A 19,306-nucleotide genomic window follows, 5' to 3' on the forward strand; every position below is an offset into this window, starting at 1 on the left:
TAAAGCGAGCAGACACTTTTTACAAGGTTGGTTCCCTTCCGGCTAGAGGGGACAGCCTGTTTTGTCCTTGAGATCCTGTACCCAGCGTAGCTCTCATACTCTCAATGGTGATTTATAGATGGTATTGTTGTGCTTCTCAATATTGTTCAATACACAGACTGTGATTACCTCGTCCCCCTGCCACTCTGGACCTTGTCATGGCTTCCTTCCAAATGGCGCCCTATTCCCTATGTAGTGCACTACTTTTGATCAGGGCCCATAGGGTTCTCGTCAAAATGTGTGCACTACATAGGGAATAGGGTGCCATTTCAGACATAGTCCCTGTTTGAGATGTCTGCCTGGTGTTATAAGGCCCCTAATGGCCCTGGGGCCCCTTGACAAAATCATTGTTTTGGGCAGGATTTTGATAGCCTGGAATCCAAACTGATATGTTCTGTTTTAATGGTGAAATTGAGCATATCAGTTTAGATTCCAGGCTATGATTAGTTTGGGTCATTTCAGTTTTAATAAGAGGGAATTCAACACTGTTTGTGTTATGTGGGCAGGAAAGGGGATGCACTGTCATGGGCCTGTCCTGTCTAACCATGTAAAGCACCCGTTGAAAGGGTACATACAACCATGTACGCATGAAGACATGCACACAGCATAGGATCATATGCACTCCAAAATACTGATGCCACAGGGAAGAAGTCGTAATACATCCTTTTCCCAAAAAACATAGTGAACGACAGTTTGGCCATGCTTTCAAAATATCTGTAACTTGACACATCTAAAACAAAAACTATTTACATGTGTTACAACATATATATTAAATAAACAGCTGTTAAATTGGACTGGATGGAATGAAGTGGAACAGCATTCATCCACATTTGGATGGAGGACAGGACGGAGCCAATGCTAACTGTCAGATGGACATAAAACTGTCAATTAAAAATGATCTCTCAGAGCCTATCCATTTTGAAGTCAGTTCCACGACCACTATCCCAATTTAAGCTCTGATATTACCGTTGTGTAAGTGTTAGTTGAAGAGCTATTTCAATTCAATCATTATATTGGATAACACATTCACAGAAAATAACAGTCTACTTACTATCAGAATTAAACAATCGTTGATCTCTTTGAGCACACATCATTCGGTTATGTTACACTTCTTCAGAAAGCAGGGAAATCTATGCCCTTAGGCTGTGAAGCGTGGTGGCTCGTATGTGCTGGAAAAATGAAGAATCAAAGCAATAGTCTTTATGCAATGCCTGCTCTCTTCCTAGTCCACTTTCTCTATCCATAGTGAAATGCATACACCTTTTCTTTGAAATATTGGAATTGCTGTGGTTTAATGATAATAAAAGTCAATTTGTGCAGATAACCGTAACAAGACAAAGGAGCTTGCAGACACTGCCACCTATTGGCAAGAGAGGAAAGCTATCTGGCTAAACTAAAGCATAGAATGTCTAACTCCCAAATTGCACCCTATACCTATAAAGTGCACCCTGTGGGCCTATGTCAAAACTAGTGCACTATATAGGGAATACGTTGACATTTGGGATGCAGCCATAGACATTGATGTCCGTGGCAAAGTGTCTTCTAGCAGTGATCTGAAAAGCCTTCGCTGTGATGGATGGCAAAGCCCAGCTGACCATATTGCTGTGCTAATAAAAACCTGCCCTGCAATTCACATAGCTCACTGTGTTTTTTTTTTACCCCGGCACCATTGCTTTTAAGAGGAAAACTGGTTTAGGTGTCAAAAAGAACGATGCCCCTCCTCAGACCACGACTCACCTCAGAGGTATAGAATGAAAGGAGAGCTATATTTACAACTAAGTTTTCTCCCGGGCTTGAGACAGCAGGAAAGACCTTACAGATTAAACTTTTACCTCACTACTCCTTACTTGAACGTTTTGACTTCATAGCTTCATTACAAGATGGGCAGTTACTGTACAATAACAGTCATTTTAATCGAAATGTAAAAAATAACAAGGATAAAAAGATACAGCATAAGAATTAATGGATCAAATATAAAAGAAGACCTTTAAAAAAACAAAAGCAGTGTGTGTATAAAATGCGGCGCTGCTAACACTATCAAATGATGAGGAACGATCTGATGGTGAGCCAGCTGTTGCCATGCAATATGAACCATGGGCCATCATGGTGTCAGTATACAGTGCAGTCAGCAGAGGATCGCTGGGTACACAGGAAGTCACTTGTTATCTCTTTGTATCCAGGGGCGTCTGTAAGGCCACTTCCTGTTTTAATTACAAGGAGAACAATTAGTGACAACATTTTATAATTCATGTGCAGATGATCCAATATATGTATTGGAGTTAACCATCTCACCTTCCATGAGATTATAGAGGTTGCAGTAGTTTGTGCCGTGATCTCTAATGGCATACCAGCTCTCTGAGACAGACATGGCCTGCAGAGAAAGAATGATTCTGGTTAGAAGAAGTGTTTAAGACCTGAGACCTGTTACTGTAGTGTTAGCTGCAGATAACCCACAAAAAAAAGATCACTAAATAGGCCTACACATTATATTATCTTCTTTATATGTCATATGGATGTATAGAAATGACAACAGGATCAGAGAATATCCCTCCTACCGAGACGTGACAGTGGGTGAAGAACTCAAAGGAGACCAGACGGAACGTCAGGTCATCGACAGACTTCTTAAATGGTGTGGTGTGTTTGGCTGCTATGAAGTGGATAGAGGCTGCCTGGAGCTGGGGAGCAGAGAGAAAGAGATAAACAGAACGAGATAAAGAGAAAGAGATAAAGAGAGCGAGAGAGAGAGAGAGAGAGAGAGAGAGAGAGAGTAGACAGGTCATAGTCTGTAGTCGGAAATATGTAACACACATAGGGTTGTAAAACTACCAGTATTTTACCAAAGTTATTGGAATGTTCTTTAATTTAGGTAATTACCAGGTAATCTATGGCAATCTATGGTAACTTTGGCAATTTATACTTAAATAACTGAAAATATATATTCATATAAAATATGAATTCAAGAGAAAACAGCTAAATTAATGAAAAAAGCATCTAAACAACAATGACATAATTTCCAATTAACTGCAACTTTTCCAACAATTTACTTTTGACAACTGCCACCAGTTTGGCACCAAAACATTTACAACAATCACATATTGACAGAGTAAATAAAGTTGAGTAAAAATACAAAGGATAATTCATGGTGAAACCCTCACCAACGGTATTCACTAAGTTGATTGATTATATTTAGGTCACAGGTGGTTGGTGGCACCTTAATTGGGGAGAATGGGCTCGTGGTAATGACGGGAGCAGAATGGTATCAAATACATCAAACACACGGTTTCAAGTTGTTTGATGTCATTCCATTTGCTACGTCCCGGCCATTATTATGAGCCGTTTCCCCCTCAGCAGCCTCCACTGATTTAGGATAATGTTTTACAGCTTTGTTACAATGTTTTATATTAAAATCATCTCAATTTATGATTTTATATATTTGACATGTTTTGAAAATTCCATAAAAGGCTTGAACGTTTCAACTTTGAAAGTTACCAGTAATATACTCTTCTTTTGCAACCCTAAACACACACAAGTAATTATACGATATAAAAACACACAAACACACACACACCATACCTTGTAGAGGCACCTCTGTCCACCCATCGCACAGCTGGACATGGTCCTCCACTGCTTGATCTGAGTGATCAGACCTTCATAGACCTGTCTACAGGGGATCCCAAAATACCTGTAGTAGGACCCAGAACATAGAAACACATCGATGACAGGGCTTAATACTTAGTCTCGTCGGGCCATCAGCTTGTCTAGTTGAGAAGCCTGGGCCCCGGAGGCTACTCATTACGAGTGTCCACCACAGTCATTTCAGGTAAAATGGCACTGGCACCATCTTGTGGATACAGAGGGTAGTGTTCAACTGGGCCTAACGTAGAACTGCTAATTAAATTCACAAGCGGTTGTAATAAATCAGCCCTATGTAAAGTTATCGATTTTTATTTGGAGCCATTTTGCACAGAGAGCTAAAATAAATTATTAGTGATCATGAGGGGCATGTCCAAGAGATTATATGTTTGTATTTATTTAACCTTTATTTAACTAGGCAAGTCAGTTAAGAACAAATTCTTATTTACAATGACAGCCTACCCCGGCCAAACTCTAACGACGCTGAGCCAACTGTGCGCCGCCCTATGGGACTCCCAATCACGGCCGGTTGTGATACAGCCTGAAATCGAACCAGGGTCTGTAATGACACCTCTAGCAGTGCCTTAGACCGCTGCGCCACTCGGGTATGGGTCAGACCATAAAACAGCAAGAGTGAACAACAGCAACAATTTGTTTTTAAAACAACCAGCACCACAATAAAAACAGCACCCACCATCTGGTCAAAACATAACATATAGTAATAGCATAGTAATGGTCAAACAGTAGCTTACCATTCTACTTTGCATTGTGCATGGAGAGGTCCCGCAGATGTGATCTTGAGATTTGAGGTCCCGAAAACTAGAGCCACCGCAAGGATCCACCCTGTCAAATGCATCTTGTGAAAAGTAATATTTTTTGAAGCAGTATCCAAGTAACACATTCACAACACCAACAACAAAGTTCTGAGGCCTGTTTTGGGAGACGGATAGAAAATCACAGGATGGTCATGTGCGTTTAGAGGAAAGGAAACAGCCTAAACTCAATTAACTTTAGAAAAAAGATCCATCATTCTACAGAACAGAGACAGAGCTACAGAGGGCAAGACTAGAGAGACATCTATGGGTCATTGAAATGAAAGCATCCACTGTGAACTTGTGAAATTGTAAACTGCTTCATAAATGAACATACATTACAGACATACATTCCATGTTCACGGTTCAATAATGAATTGGAGACAGTTAAAAAAGGAGAGATTTTTTTTTTCAAGTTGTTGTAAGAGGATGAATAGGACATTCAAGATACAGTGTGGTTGTTGAAAGCTTTTTTGTTGTTGCAAATAAAATCTATTTTTTATATTGGTTAACTATAATTTAACTTATTTGATCCTTAGAGGTGTCTGTGTGTGTTCGTTTCTCATGCTTGCCCATGTCTTCTAGAAGGAACTAAATATTACAGAAATAGAAAAAAAGAGTAGTGTAGTCCTGTATCGTTCACGAGGACACACCATTCAAAATGTGTGGCTGTGAATTGTATCCAAGACCCGCCCCGAAATGTCATATTCACTCCGCCTCACAGGCGTACTTACCTATCCTTGCCCAGAGGTGTGTAATAGATCACGCCCCTTCCAAATCCAACTTCCAATCCGTGGACAGGATTTGCCAGACCCCCTCCTTACCGCGGCCCTTTCACTATAGAACGCTCAATGCCCCACGTCCGCATCATTTTGAAGACACGTAGGTTGTGGAACTTTTAAATAGATGTAGCCCGAGCCGCGAGCTGGTCGAGGACTGAACACTTCTCTTCATAATGTAAATGATCCCCGTGTCCTCCACGCGTGCTGAGAGTTGTTCACGCAGCTTCTGTCTTCCCCCACAACTTTCATCCCTTTGGACCCGTCCATCGGCAGGATAAATATTTGTACAGATGACCTAAACTTCCAGTAAGTCACTGATATAACACACATACAGTAGTTTGACAGATTTCCACATTTATGCCATTGTTTGCTTTTACTAATGCTGTTTGCGCATATGTTCTCTGGTAAGGATTTTATAGACACTTAAAAAAAAAGTTACAACGAAATTTAAGTAAACCAATAAAACATTCATACAGGTATCACATTTCCATATTTGCTTTCTACTTTAGTAGGCTACACTGCACTATACTAGGCTACAAATGTAATACTGTTTTTCTTCCTATTCTATTTCTGTCACAATTATGTTATTGTGTTACCTTTTGCCAGTCCTGTTTTTTTAATCGTCTGGTATTAATGGTTTCGGCTTAATGCCGTGGGAATGAAAGTCATGTGGATTCTGCTCTCAGATCTCGAGTTCTTCACATTCCATCTTGTGAATTAAACCCAGGAGAGTCTGATTGGAACAGGCTAATTATTCATAGATTTCACATCTGTCACTCGGTCGCGTCATAACATTATTATGAACGTTCTCCAAGCCGCCCTCTACCGGCGGTGTCATTGTGGTGGCCTAAAGTGGTTATATACCCAGTCAGTTATTCTGGATGGAGGTAACTACTGTTTTTGTAAATTACACTATAATGCCTGGAAATACGATGACATTTCAACATTTGTCAAATATTTAGTAGGAAACCACTTTGTCAGCATTATCATGTCGTCAAATTGACTTTAGACAGATGGCAACGTTGTCATTAGCTAGCAAAGTTTGTCAATACTGCATCTACAGTCAATTTGGTGACATCAAAATGATGACAAAAGGTTTTTCTACAAATTATTTGCCTCCATTTGAATGTCATTGTATTTCCAAGCAACTGTAAAGATTGCAGTCAAGAGTGCAGTATAACTAAAGTATGCTGCAAATACTGCATCCAAAATAACACCGTTTTTTTTTACTGCAGTAATTTTGCAGTATAACTGCAGTTAGAGTGCAGTGCTATTACTGCATCCAAAATACCACAGCCGACTGCAATTACGGAACTTTTACTGCAGTTTCAAAACGGCAATATTTTTTTGTAAGCCACTCATTGACAATGCATTGAGTAGAATGCTCTGTCAGGCACCAATCGGTTCAAGACGAAAGTTCAAAACAATATTGTGACTACATGCAACCCATATCTATTCACGATAGTTGCGTCTATTATAGGCATTGGTTGAAGCTCGGCGATAAATTGAAATCTCCGTATCATCATATCTAAGAAAATATGACACCAGTCTCGATGACAATTTGCAAATCAACTTGATTGGAGGTACACAACACACTCCACACCTATCGTCATCAGCCGTCCGTCAGTTACCGAGAACCACATACCAGATTTTTAATAGGGTCTTTAGCAATTGAGTTTTAAGAATAGTGTAACGACCCTGGGTTTATAAACGCAGAAATCGACTCTGCCGCTCGAGCATGCTTTTGCGGCACAGTCGATGCTTGCCCCATGCTGCCAGTCATAAGAAGTGTTTGCGAACAAACCTAGGCTACTGTATAAAGATAGTTTGAATACCACAATGTAGCTGAGGTTAATCAATAAATATTTTGATTATCTAGGTAGCTAACTAGCTAATGTTACCTAGCTACAAAGTACAGCGGCTACTGTAGGCTCTGTAAACTAGCTAGCTAACAAACAGGCAAATAAAGGTACATAGCCAATGAATGTGATTTTGTTTTGATTAGCTAGGTAGCTAGCTAGCTTACGTTATACAAATCAGATGAGCGCTAATGTTGGCTAGTTAGCTAACCAACAAGCGAGGAAAGCTATCTATCTACACTGCTCAAAAAAATAAAGGGAACACTTAAACAACACAATGTAACTCCAAGTCAATCACACTTCTGTGAAATCAAACTGTCCACTTAGGAAGCAACACTGATTGACAATACATTTCACATGCTGTTGTGCAAATGTAATAGACAAAAGGTGGAAATTATAGGCAATTAGCAAGACACCCCCAATAAAGGAGTGGTTCTGCAGGTGGTGACCACAAACCATTTCTCAGTTCCTATGCTTCCTGGCTTATGTTTTGGTCACTTTTGAATGCTGGCGGTGCCTGCTGGAGGTCATTTTGCAGGGCTCTGGCAGTGCTCCTCCTTGCACAAAGGCGGAGGTAGCGGTCCTGCTGCTGGGTTGTTGCCCTCCTACGGCCTCCTCCACGTCTCCTGATGTACTGGCCTGTCTCCTGGTAGCGCCTCCATGCTCTGGACACTACGCTGACAGACACAGCAAACCTTCTTGCCACAGCTCGCATTGATGTGCCATCCTGGATGAGCTGCACTACCTGAGCCACTTGTGTGGGTTGTAGACTCCGTCTCATGCTACCACTACAGTGAAAGCACCGCCAGCATTCAAAAGTGACCAAAACATCAGCCAGGAAGCATAGGAACTGAGAAGTGGTCTGTGGTCACCACCTGCAGAACCACTCCTTTATTGGGGGTGTCTTGCTAATTGCCTATAATTTCCACATTTTGTCTATTCCATTTGCACAACAGCATGTGAAATGTATTGTCAATCAGTGTTGCTTCCTAAGTGGACAGTTTGATTTCACAGAAGTGTGATTGACTTGGAGTTAAATTGTGTTGTTTAAGTGTTCCCTTTATTTTTTTGAGCAGTGTATATTTTGCCATGTAAGGTTTTTCTCGCATAAGGCTGAAGTCATGTGTAAACTGCTGATGTAGACACTTGCGTATAATCGGAGCACAAACAAACTAGCGAACGTCCTTGGCTGCTATGATATCCAATTAACTTTAGCTAGCTAAGTAACCTTAGTCAACGTAGATTTGTAACGTTAGCTAACGTGTATGGCCAGTTCATGCACCACAATAGATTATACTTTCTTACACAAAACTTAACTAGTTAGTTAACATTAGTTATGTTAAGTTTAAAACCACCACATTTTGGGAAACTGCCACGCTGATCACGTTCATTTGCATTGCACAGGCCAAACTACAGTAACGTTAAAACGAGGTAGCCAGATTTCAGACAGGACAAACACTGCAGTTAGCTATGCTATATTTCCTTGACTAAGAACATCCAAGACCACAAAACAAACCGTAGCCAAGGAAACAAATTGCTTTGTTTAAGAAACAGTAAATTAGATATGTAAATTAGATATGTTGAACTGCATATAGTAAATGGTTGAACTCAAAACTAAACTAACAAGTATAAACAAAACTTTAAGCTACACATTATTTTGACAGAGGTAATGAACTGTCCATTGATCAGCACAGCAATTGATAAAACAGGACCATGTTTTGGTCCTGTTTTATCAATTGCTGTGCTGATCAATGAGCTTATGTCAATATTACACAGATAAGTTAACAGTTACAGAAATCAGAAATGCAGACAGGCTCTATCAATCTGAGCTACTGTGTCCAACACACCACCACCTGTGTTTATGTTGGGTGCCTACTGACCAAAAAAAGGATGTTATGTTTTTTTTTGCTAAAATAAAGGTTTAAGGAAATGCACCACATGCGGTACAACTCACATTATTGTGGAAGCACCTCCTCTAAGAGTATGAATTAGGTTGTTTGAGAAGGTTTGAATCCTAAGGAACCTGCCTAACAATAGTTTGAAGTACAATACCAACATAGCTACTTTAGTAGGTCAAAGCTATGTGCTGGAAAACCTTGGTAGAGCATTGTGGTGCACATGTGAATTTCCTGACTTTTTTGGCTTCAGACCAATGCCTATTCTCACTTAAAATGTAGTTTCTTGTTTTTAATAATGTTCTATTGATCAGTAAGACCACATAGTCAACTCTATAGGAGTACTAGCCAAACTATGCACTACAATTAAGAGGAACTACCAAAGGTGTTTCCAGACGCGTAATTCCAGTATGTTGAAATGCCTTAATCTATGGTGATGTCATGATGTCTCTGTTCCTGTCTGCCCAGTCTCTGAAATGATGGAGAAAAGACAAGCGGATTCACAGAACACTGTGGTGGAGGACCAAGAGACATGGCATGAGCTAGCTATAATGGACCCAGTGGACAAACCACACCTAGTACATAAGGTAAAACACACCCATTGCCCATGTCAGTGAATCAGGCTAAGCTCTCTTGTGAGTAGGAAAAGCTTTTTCCGAGGGGAAATATGCCGTGTGAATAGGGGCACTTGTTTAATTAAAAGTTGTCCTGCTTACCCTGTTGCTGTTATTAGTCATTTCAACTGGTTGTGACTCAGACAGAATGTGAACCGTTTGTTTGCATTTAAGCTACCACCACAGAAAACCAACTATATAGTCAGTTAGTTGTTTGTCGGCCATAGATTGCTGTAGTATTACTGTGCTTTAGAAGAGGAAGCTTAGACACATTTCCCGGCCCATTTCCCAGAATCAGAAAGCTCTTTGTTTCCCTAGCAGTGGATGCGATCACATGCAAGTTCAAATGCAGCTCATGGCAGTTAAAAAATACGTAATCAAATGGTTATTGTCTACAATATTGCAGATGTCATCAGAGGATTGATTACATAGCAAGCCAGCGAAGCAAGGTAAAATATAGCTAGATAAAGCCAGAAGAAGAATATACCTGTTGAACATAGCTATGGTTGTTTTCATGGTCATCACTCACTCACTGTTAAGTTTGTCAAGGTTCCGACTGTAGCGTTAGCTATTGTTCTACAGACATTTTTGGTCGGTGAATGCGTGCCCATCAGTCGAATGTGACGTTGCCTCTCCTCTCCTCCCGAAGGACTCAGAGGACCAGGAGGCTCTGTTGTTGAACGGGGCTAAACATCCTGAACATCGCCCTCTGTTGGTCTCCTTTGCCCTGGAGGAGTTTGAGTTTCCCTCCAGCGTCTGTTTAGAAGAGATGCCCCTCTTCCCCCAGTGGCACCTACCCCTCAAACTGATGGCCATCTTGATGGCGCTGACCTTCCTGTACACTTTTATAAGGGATGTGCTGCAGCCCTTTGTGTCTCAGAGCAGGAGTGACTTCTATAAGATCCCTATACTGGTGATGAATAAGACCCTGCCATGGACGGCCATATCTCTGCTTGCTCTAATCTATCTGCCTGGGCTACTGGCTGCCCTGCTACAGCTGTACAGAGGTAGGCTACACACGCATACATATACTGTATGTATGGAGGCAGGGACACACACACACACACACACACACACACACACACACACACACACACACACACACACACACACACACACACACACACACACACACACACACACACACACACACACACACTCTCTCGCAGGCATGGGCACACACACACACAGAGACACACACAAACATGCAGGTAAGCACATACATCTACACCTAAGTATGCTCAAAGTCCTAAACTTAAATTTTCCCATTGCTATGTGCTACACGTGGACGTTTTTCCTTTGAGACTTAAGGCATGCTTCCCAGCCGAAACAGTTCTGAAGAGTTTGTGCATATATTATTGTGACGTTTTTGTTCGTTTTGGACTTATGTTGGCTGTTCTGGCACACAACCTGTTTTCTGGAGGCAAGCCGAAGTCTATGCCCCTTCATCGATGATTGGTCAAGAGTAGAGATTCTTCAATAAAGTCTTAGTTGTCATTAACATTTTTCGTTGTGAAATAATGCACCAAACATCTTCGTTAGATGTAAAATGTTTTCTTGTTTTTCAAGCGAAGGTCTTTTTAAAGGAGTATGCGAGCACACTCGTTCAGTTCGTCTAGCCAACTTCGGCTAGCCGCCAACCAAAGCATGCTGATGCCTTTCCCCCTACACCACTGGGCCGCCAGTGTTTTATGTTAATGTTACCTCTAGTGGTATTATATCAGAAGTGTGCCACTAAAGACCTATGGCAAGCAGAATCAACAACCTCTGCATCATTCAAGACTGTTGCTTTGTGAGAAGGTGTTAAAGTTCACACTTAGCAATTGTTATGTAAATGACATATGAACAGTTCAAATCAAAGTTTATTCATCGTGAACACAGATTTGAAGATGTTATCGCGGGTGCAGCTAAATGCTTTTGTTTCTAGCTCCAACAGTACAGTAATACCTAGACATAAAACAAATTCAAACACAATACACACATAATCCAGAAATAAAATAAAAATCCAAACATGCGTTTACATTTTCTAGACGCTCTTATCCAGAGCAACATACAGTAATGAGTGGACACATTTTAATATTTTGTTTGTACTGGTCCGCCACAGGAATTGAACTCACAACCCTGGCATTGCAATTGCCATGCTTTACCAACTGAGCCACACAAGATGTCAAAGAAGTTAAAGCAGGTCTGCCGGGGGCCATGAGACACAGGTGCTGGCCTGCATAGATGGAAACTGAACATTTTGAAAAGTGAATTGTCAATGGAAATGCACGATTAGGCCTACTACCACAAACAATTGAATTTGAAAGTCATTGGAGTGCACAGTCATACACATACTCCCACAAATACACACTGACATGAAATCAGTGCAGTGAGACACACAGTTTGCATAAGCGCAGTCAGAGTGGATTTATTTACTTATTTATTTAAGTTTAGAGAATAAATTGAATCCTATTTATAGTTGTTATGAATTAGCCCAAGGTTGTCTCTCCCTGCAGGAAGGTCTACTCATGTCTGCCTGGCAGAAGAACCTCAACATATTGTGTATCATTGGGTCAACACCAACACTCTAGTCAAAAAATTGTTCCCGTTTGACCTTACTACCCCCCCCCCCCCAATCCTTGTCTGACCCTTCCCCTCAATCTCCCCTCCCCCTCTTCATCTCTCTCTCTCTCTCTCTCTCTCTCTCTGTCCAGTCACTATTCGTAAGGGTAATTGGAGCCTTGCAGTGTATAAATATAGGTTGAGGTTTCCTCAGTGCAATGCAATTGTAGGGGGTTGAAAATATGCAGCCAGCCACAATGGAAGCAAGGTTCATAGATAGGATAACACATGGGATTTTTTGGGGCTTCGGTTTCTCTACAATAAAGGTTGATGGATCATATGAAAAGTACTGAAGTTAGTCAATATTCGGGTTCCAGTGAGAGCCAGACAGCCAGGATGTGGCAACCTAGTGTCAAACCAGAGCTAGGGTGTTGGTTTTGACATGATGACACACATTATCTTGAGGTTCTTCTGCCAGGCAGACGAGATGTAGATCCACCACGTAAAAACAACTTTCCCAGACAACTGTAAGCCTTTTGTAGCCTGACAGTTTGTCAGCCATTTTAAAAATGTGTTGAGAAGCACTACTAATCCCCCCCCCCCCCCCTCTCACACACACACACACACATCCCTCTGTCAGGTACCAAGTACAGCAGTTTCCCAGGCTGGTTGGAGAGGTGGATGTCTATGAGGAAACAGCTGGGCCTGCTAGCTTTCTTCCTAGCAGCACTCCATGCTATCTACAGCCTCTGTTACCCTATGAGACGCTCCTACAGATACAAGCTGCTCAACTGGGCTTACCAACAGGTAGATGGCTACTGGCTAGACCAGGCTTGTATCAAAAATCAGAAAATTTCATTTTTTTGTATAACTTGATATGCGTTTTATACTATGATGAACAGGAGGCTGCTTATTTCAGCAATATGGCATATATTCAATCAAACTCAATCAATCAAATGTATTTTATAAATTCCTTTTTACATCAACAATTGTCACAAAGTGCTTATACAGATACCCAGCCTAAAACCCCAAAGAGTAAGCAAGGCAGATGTAGAAGCAAGGTGGCTGGGAAAAACTACAGAGAAAGGGGGTTACTTAGTCAGTTGTCCAACTGAATATATTCAACTGAAATGTGTCTTCCGCATTTAACCCAACCGAAAGGCAGGAACCTAAGCAGAAACCTAGAGAGGGACCAGGCTCCAAGGGGCTGGCCAGTCCTCTTCTGGCTGTGCTGGGTGGAGATTACAAGGTTACATGACCATTTAGGCCAGATCGTTCCTCAAGATGTTCAAACATTCATAGATGACCAGCAGGGTCAAATAATAATCAGTGATTATAGAGGGTGCAACAAATCAGCACCTCAGGAGTAAATGTCAGTTGGCTTTTCATAGCCAAGCATTCAGAGGTCAAGACAGCAGGTGAAATAGAGAGAGGGAGAAATAGAGAGAGGGAGAAATAGAGACAGAGAGCTCCCTGCCATCCAGGATGGTCAGCTGAGCTCCCTGCCATCCAGGACCTCTATACGGTGTCGGAGGAAGGCCCTAAAAATTGTCATAGACTCAAGCCACCCAAGACATAGACTGTTCTCTCTGCTACCACACGGCAAGAGGTACCAATGCACCAAGTCTGGAACCAACAGGACCCTGAACAGCTTCTACCACCAAGCCATAAAACTTCCAAATAGTTAGTCAAATAGTTAACGAAATACAGTGCCTTGCAAAAGTATTCATGCCCCTTGGCGTTTTTCCTATTTTGTTGCATTACAACCTGTAATTTGAATTTTTATTTTTATTTGGATTTCATGTAATGGACATACACAAAATAGTCCAAATTGGTGAAGTGAAATGAAAAAAAGAACATGTTTCAACAAAAAAATTACGGAAAAGTGGTGCATGCCCCCTTTGCTATGAAGCCCCTAAATAAGATCTGGTGCAACCAATGACATTCAAAAGTCACATAATTAGTTAAATAAAGTCCACCTGTGTGCAATCCAAGTGTCACATGATCTGTCACAGGATCTCAGTACCTGTTCTGGAGGGCCCCAGAGTCTGCAGCACCACCAAGCAAGCGGCACAATGAATACCAAGGAGCTCTCCAAACAGGTCAGGGACAAAGTTGTGGAGAAGTACAGATCAGGGTTGGGTTATAAAAAAAGATCAGAAACTTTGAACATCCCACGGAGCACCATTAAATCCATTATTAAAAAATGGAAAGAATATGGCACCACAACAAACCTGCCAAAAGAGGGCCGCCCACCAAAACGCAAGGATCAGGCAAGGAGGGCATTAATCAGAGAGGCAACAAAGAGACCAAAGATAACCCTGAAGGAGCTGCAAAGCTCCACAGCGGAGATTGGGGTATCTGTCCATAGGACCACTTAAAGCCGTACACTCCACAGAGCTGGGCTTTACGGAAGAGTGGCCAGAAAAAAGCCATTGCTTAAAGAAAAATATAAGCAAACACGTTTGGTGTTTGCCAAAAGGCGTGTGGGAGACTGCTCAAACATATGGAAGAAGGTGACACTAAAATGTAGCTTTTTGGCCATCAAGGAAAACGCTATGTCTGGCACAAACCCAACACCTCTCATCACCCCGAGAACGCCATCCCCACAGTGCAGCATGGTGGTGGCAGCATCATCCTGTGGGGATGTTTTTCATCGGCAGAGTCAGGGAAACTGTTCAGAATTGAAGGAATGATAGATGGCGCTAAATACAGGGAAATTCTTGAGGGAAACCTGTTTCAGTCTTCCAGAGATTTGAGACTGGGATGGAGGTTCACCTTCCTTCAGGACAATGACCCTAAGCATACTGATAAAGCAACACTCGAGTTGTTAAGGGGAAACTTTTAAATGTCTTGGAATGGTCTAGTCAAAGCCCAGACCTCAATCCAATTGAGAATCTGTGGTATGACTTAAAGATTGCTGTACACCAGCGGAACCCATCCAACTTGAAGGAGCTGAAGCAGTTTTGCCTAGAAGAATGGGCAAAAATCCTAGTGGCTAGATGTGCCAAGTTTATAGAGACATACCCCAAGAGACTTGCAGCTGTAATTGCCGCAAAAGGTGTCTCTACAAAGTATTGACTTTGGGGGGGTGAATAGTTCTGCATGCTCAAGTTCTGTTTTTTAGTCATATTTCTTGTTTCACAATGAAAAATATTTTGATTTTCAAAGTGGTAGGCATGTTGTGTAAATCAAATGGTACCCCCAAAAAATCCATGTTAATTCCAGGTTGTAAGGCAACAAAATAGGAAAAATGCCAAGGGGGTGAATACTTTCGCAAGCCACCGTAGCTACCCAGACCATCTGTATTGACCCTTTTTGCACTCTTTTAACTCATCACATATGCTGCTGATACTGTTTATTATCTATCCTGTTGCCGAGTCACTTTACCCCTACCTATATGTATATTATCTACCTCAATTACCTTGTACCCCTGCACATCGACCCAGTACTGGTACACCGTGTATATAGCCAAGATTATGGGATTTTTTTTTAATGGGAATTTTGGGAAAGTTACTGGAATTTTGCAACCTTAGATAATCACAATTATATTAATCAATCGAATGTATTTATTAAGCCCTTCTTACATCAGCTGATGTCACAAAGTGCTGTACAGAAACCCAGCCTAAAACCCCAAACAGCAAGCAATGCAGCTGTAGAAGCACGGGGGCTAGGAAAAACTCCCTAGAAAGGCCAGAACCTAGGAAGAAACCTAGAGAGGAACCAGGCTATGAGGGGTGGCCAGTCCTCTTCTGGCTGTGCCAGGTGGAGATTATAACAGAACATGGCCAATATGTTCAAATGTTCATAGATGACCAGCAGGGTCAAATAATAATAATCACAGTGGTTGTAGAGGGTGCAACAGGTCAGCACCTCAGGAGTAAATGTCAGTTGGCTTTTCATATCAGAGTATCTCTACCGCTCCTGCTGTCTCTAGAGAGTTAAAAACAGCAGGTCTGGGACAGGTAGCACATCTGGTGAACAGGTCAGGGTTCCATAGCCGCAGGCAGAACAGTTGAAACTGGAGCAGCAGCATGACCAGGTGGACTGGAGACAGCAAGGAGTCATCAGGCCAGGTAGTCCTGAGGCATGGTCCTAGTGCTCAGGTACTCCGAGAGAGAAAAAGAGAGAGAATTAGAGAGCATACTTAAATTCACACAGGACACCGGATAAGACAGGAGAAATACTCCAGATATAACAGACTGACCCTAGCCCCCCGACACATAAACGATTGCAGCATAAATACTGGAGGCTGAGACAGGAGGGGTCGGTAGACACTGGGGCCCCGACTGACGATACACCCGGACGGGGCCAAACAGGCAGGATATAACCCCAGCCACTTTGCCAACCAGGATAGGAAGATCACGTCAGTGACTCAACCCAATCAAGTGACACACCCCTCCTAGGGATGGCATGGAAGAGCACCAGTAAGCCAGTGACTCAGCCCCTGTAATGGGGTTTGAGGCAGAGAATCCCAGTGGAGAGAGGGGAACCAGCCAGGCAAAGACAGCAAGGGCGGTTCGTTGCTCTAGTGCCTTTCCGTTCACCTTCACACTCCTGGGACAGACTACACTCAATCATAGGACCTACTGAAGAGATGAGTCTTCAATAAAGACTTAAAGATTGAGACCAAGTCGGTGTCTCTCACATGGGTAGGCAGACCATTCCATAAAAATGGAGCTCTATAGGAGAAAGCCCTGCCTCCAGCTGTTTGCTTAGAAAATCTAGGGACATTAAGGAGGCCTGCATCTTCTGACCGTAGCGTACGTGTAGGTATGTACGGCAGGACCAAATCGGAGAGATGGGTAGGAGCAAGCCCATGTAATGCTTTGTAGGTTAGCAGTAAAACCTTGAAATCAGCCCTAGCCTTAACAGGAAGCCAGTGTAGAGAGGCTAGCACTGGAGTAATGTGATCAATTTTTTTAGTTCTAGTCAAGATTCTAGCAGCCATGTTTAGCACTAACTGAAGTTTATTTAGTGCTTTATCCGGGTAGCCGGAAAGTAGAGCATTGCAGTAGTCTAAACGTAGAAGTGACAAAAGCATGGATACATTTTTCTGCGTCATTTTAATTTATAATATGGTAATCTCTCCATCAGGTCCAGCAGAACCAGGAGGACTCATGGGTAGCAGATGACGTGTGGCGTATGGAGATCTATGTCTCCCTGGGTATCATGGGTTTGGGTCTCCTGGCTTTATTAGCCATCTCCTCCATTCCCTCCATTTCTGACACCCTCAACTGGAGAGAGTTCACCTGGATGCAGGTGAATCTTTTGACCCTGAAAAATAAATAATGATGTCTGTCTGTATGTCCTTCCATCCACCCGTCTGTCTGCCTTTCTATCGATGACTTAAGTGGTCAGGGTTTCCTCTCCAGTATCTATTTATCTCTGTTTGTGTCAATGACCCTGAATTTCACTGTCAGTCTGTCTGTTTGGCAGTACCCGTGGAACTGTCTCCTTGTTTACCAATTATCCTGTTGTCTGTCTGTCCGTCCGTCTGTCTGTCTTTTCTTAGTAGCTGTTGACAGGCCTCCTTTTTGTTTACCTGTCTTCTGGTCCTTCCGTCCTGCAGAGGAGTCTGGGATATGCTGCCCTGGTCCTGTGTACAGCCCATGCTCTGGTCTACGGCTGGAGGAAGTGGGTGGAGCCTAAGCACTACGTGTGGTACACCCCTCCATCCTTTATCCTGGCCTCGCTCCTCCCAGCCACCGTCCTATTGGTCAAGGCTGTGCTGCTGCTGCCTTGCCTGGACCGGAGGCTGGGGCAGATTCGTCGAGGCTGGGAGAGTCCCCGCCCCCCAAGGGGAAGGGGAGTGACTGAAAAAGACTCGCTCTGAAAGATGACACGTCAAAACCTGGGATGCAGCAGTGACGATTGATAAATTGTTTCAATTTTGGGATAAGACCGGAAGCTTGGTCTCTGGACCTCAAGGAGAATCGGTGCTGGTTGATGGGCAACATAAAGTGGCCACTGCACAGTTCCACTCTTCTGCTTATTATACAGATATCTGAGGTGACATACTCTGTAGTCTACACACAGTGTGCTTACTGAATTGATGCCTTGAGAACATAGCCTGGTTAAGCAGACTGACCGCTGTGCTCATGTTTTGTTTAATTGAGATATTGCAAGATCAGACTGGTTTCACAAGGCTACTGAGGAAGCTCAGTTCAGTTGAAGGTAAAAGTAAAACGAATGACCATCTTGTGGCATGTTTGCACCCAGTCAGGGAAACATGGAGAAACCAAAGCCTGCTGCTCTTAGACATAAATTCTATAAGTAAGTAGTTAGTGCATAGTAATGTTATTTAATGTCAGACTAGACAATGGCTGTAGACAATCCCTGTAGACAATGTAAAATGTAGTGCATTATATAGGGAATAGGGTGCCATTTGGGAAGCAGCCATTGAGAGCATCATCATAATTCCGATTTAAGTAGGCCCATGACCATTTATATGAATGATTTCGAAGCTTACTTTGTGCTTGTTTTCAACTGTGTTTTCTCTGGCGCTAGAACATCCATTAGAATATATTGTATTAGAATATGTTGTATCAAGACAGCAGCAAAAGGTGCTGAAATATCCCAAAATGCAGTTGAAGGTAGAGGAAGTACCCTCAGTTTCACTCTGAAATAAAGATTTGAACAGGATGAGAGTTCAACTACTTGCCCTTTCATGACTACAGTTCACTTTTGACATTCACAATTGTTATTTTTTTTTAAACACATGACTCTAGTTCTTTGTCTAACTGAGTACCAGAGTCAAAGAGGTAATTGTTTTAGATGAATGCGTCTAGCTGTACAGTGACACTCTTGTTTATAATTCTTGGTCTGTGCCCTTCCTCGTTCCACTTTATTTTGTTCCACTTTATCCTTTGGATAAACATGGTGAAGATGTTGGAGAGATAATGCATAGATGCATAGTAATTATACTTTGTTTATAATTACTTCTGTATTCTTTGTAATTTCTAATGTATAAAAACGTGAGTAATGTTTAAAAATATGACTTTATCCTATTCTAACTGGTACTTGGCCCGTTTTTGTATGGCACTGTTTAATCAGAGGATGCTCAACTAGTCCTTTTCTTTCATCAAAATTCAAACTCACATGGGATTTAGCCTTTGCAAATGAATG

The 19,306-nt window shown here is 42.1% G+C and overlaps 2 protein-coding genes across 9 annotated transcripts; one reads left to right on the forward strand and one right to left on the reverse strand.

Annotated features, from left to right (window-relative positions):
* Positions 1-1,935: 1,935 nt before the first annotated feature.
* LOC139583711 (uncharacterized) lies at positions 1,936-10,288 on the reverse strand. 5 transcript variants are annotated; one of them, XM_071415082.1, is made up of 6 exons: positions 10,122-10,288; positions 4,425-4,515; positions 3,613-3,721; positions 2,595-2,714; positions 2,332-2,410; positions 1,936-2,240 (listed from the first exon to the last, which is right to left on the reverse strand). In XM_071415082.1, exons 3-6 carry the CDS (start codon positions 3,652-3,654, stop codon positions 2,149-2,151), a joined length of 333 nt encoding a protein of 110 aa, XP_071271183.1. In that variant the 5' UTR covers positions 3,655-3,721; positions 4,425-4,515; positions 10,122-10,288; the 3' UTR covers positions 1,936-2,148. The 5 variants fall into 5 exon arrangements, with proteins under 5 accessions (XP_071271183.1, XP_071271185.1, XP_071271184.1 ...); XM_071415084.1 differs by lacking the exon at positions 10,122-10,288 and adding an exon at positions 5,863-7,413; XM_071415083.1 differs by lacking the exon at positions 10,122-10,288 and adding an exon at positions 5,219-5,328.
* LOC139583710 (STEAP family member 1B-like) lies at positions 5,329-18,834 on the forward strand. Of its 4 annotated transcripts, none has more exons than XM_071415080.1 (6): positions 5,329-5,572; positions 9,489-9,607; positions 10,284-10,641; positions 12,819-12,985; positions 17,276-17,440; positions 17,751-18,834. In XM_071415080.1, the coding sequence occupies exons 2-6, from the start codon at positions 9,497-9,499 to the stop codon at positions 18,012-18,014; spliced, it is 1,065 nt and encodes a 354-aa protein (XP_071271181.1). In that variant the 5' UTR covers positions 5,329-5,572; positions 9,489-9,496; the 3' UTR covers positions 18,015-18,834. The 4 variants fall into 4 exon arrangements, with proteins under 4 accessions (XP_071271181.1, XP_071271179.1, XP_071271177.1 ...); XM_071415078.1 differs by having other exon boundaries at positions 5,433-5,572; positions 17,697-18,834; XM_071415076.1 differs by lacking the exon at positions 5,329-5,572 and adding an exon at positions 6,051-6,153 and having other exon boundaries at positions 17,697-18,834.
* Positions 18,835-19,306: the final 472 nt, after the last annotated feature.

The sequence above is a fragment of the Salvelinus alpinus genome, chromosome 8 (genome assembly GCF_045679555.1).
Source record: "Salvelinus alpinus chromosome 8, SLU_Salpinus.1, whole genome shotgun sequence".
NCBI lineage: Eukaryota > Metazoa > Chordata > Actinopteri > Salmoniformes > Salmonidae > Salvelinus > Salvelinus alpinus.

Bases quoted from the DNA above. Each gene is read 5' to 3' on its own strand.
- LOC139583710 (XM_071415076.1), top strand. From the start codon at position 6,066: ATGAACGTTCTCCAAGCCGCCCTCTACCGGCGGTGTCATTGTGGTGGC. The intron at 9,608-10,283 runs GTAAAACACACC...CTCCTCCCGAAG, and splicing joins AACCACACCTAGTACATAAG to GACTCAGAGGACCAGGAGGC. The intron at 17,441-17,696 runs GTGAATCTTTTG...TTTTCTTAGTAG, and splicing joins GAGAGTTCACCTGGATGCAG to CTGTTGACAGGCCTCCTTTT.
- LOC139583711 (XM_071415081.1), bottom strand. From the start codon at position 4,573: ATGTGTTACTTGGATACTGCTTCAAAAAATATTACTTTTCACAAGATG. The intron at 2,715-3,612 runs GTATGGTGTGTG...TCTGCTCCCCAG, and splicing joins GACAGAGGTGCCTCTACAAG to CTCCAGGCAGCCTCTATCCA. The intron at 2,411-2,594 runs GTAGGAGGGATA...CTTTCTCTGCAG, and splicing joins TCACCCACTGTCACGTCTCG to GCCATGTCTGTCTCAGAGAG.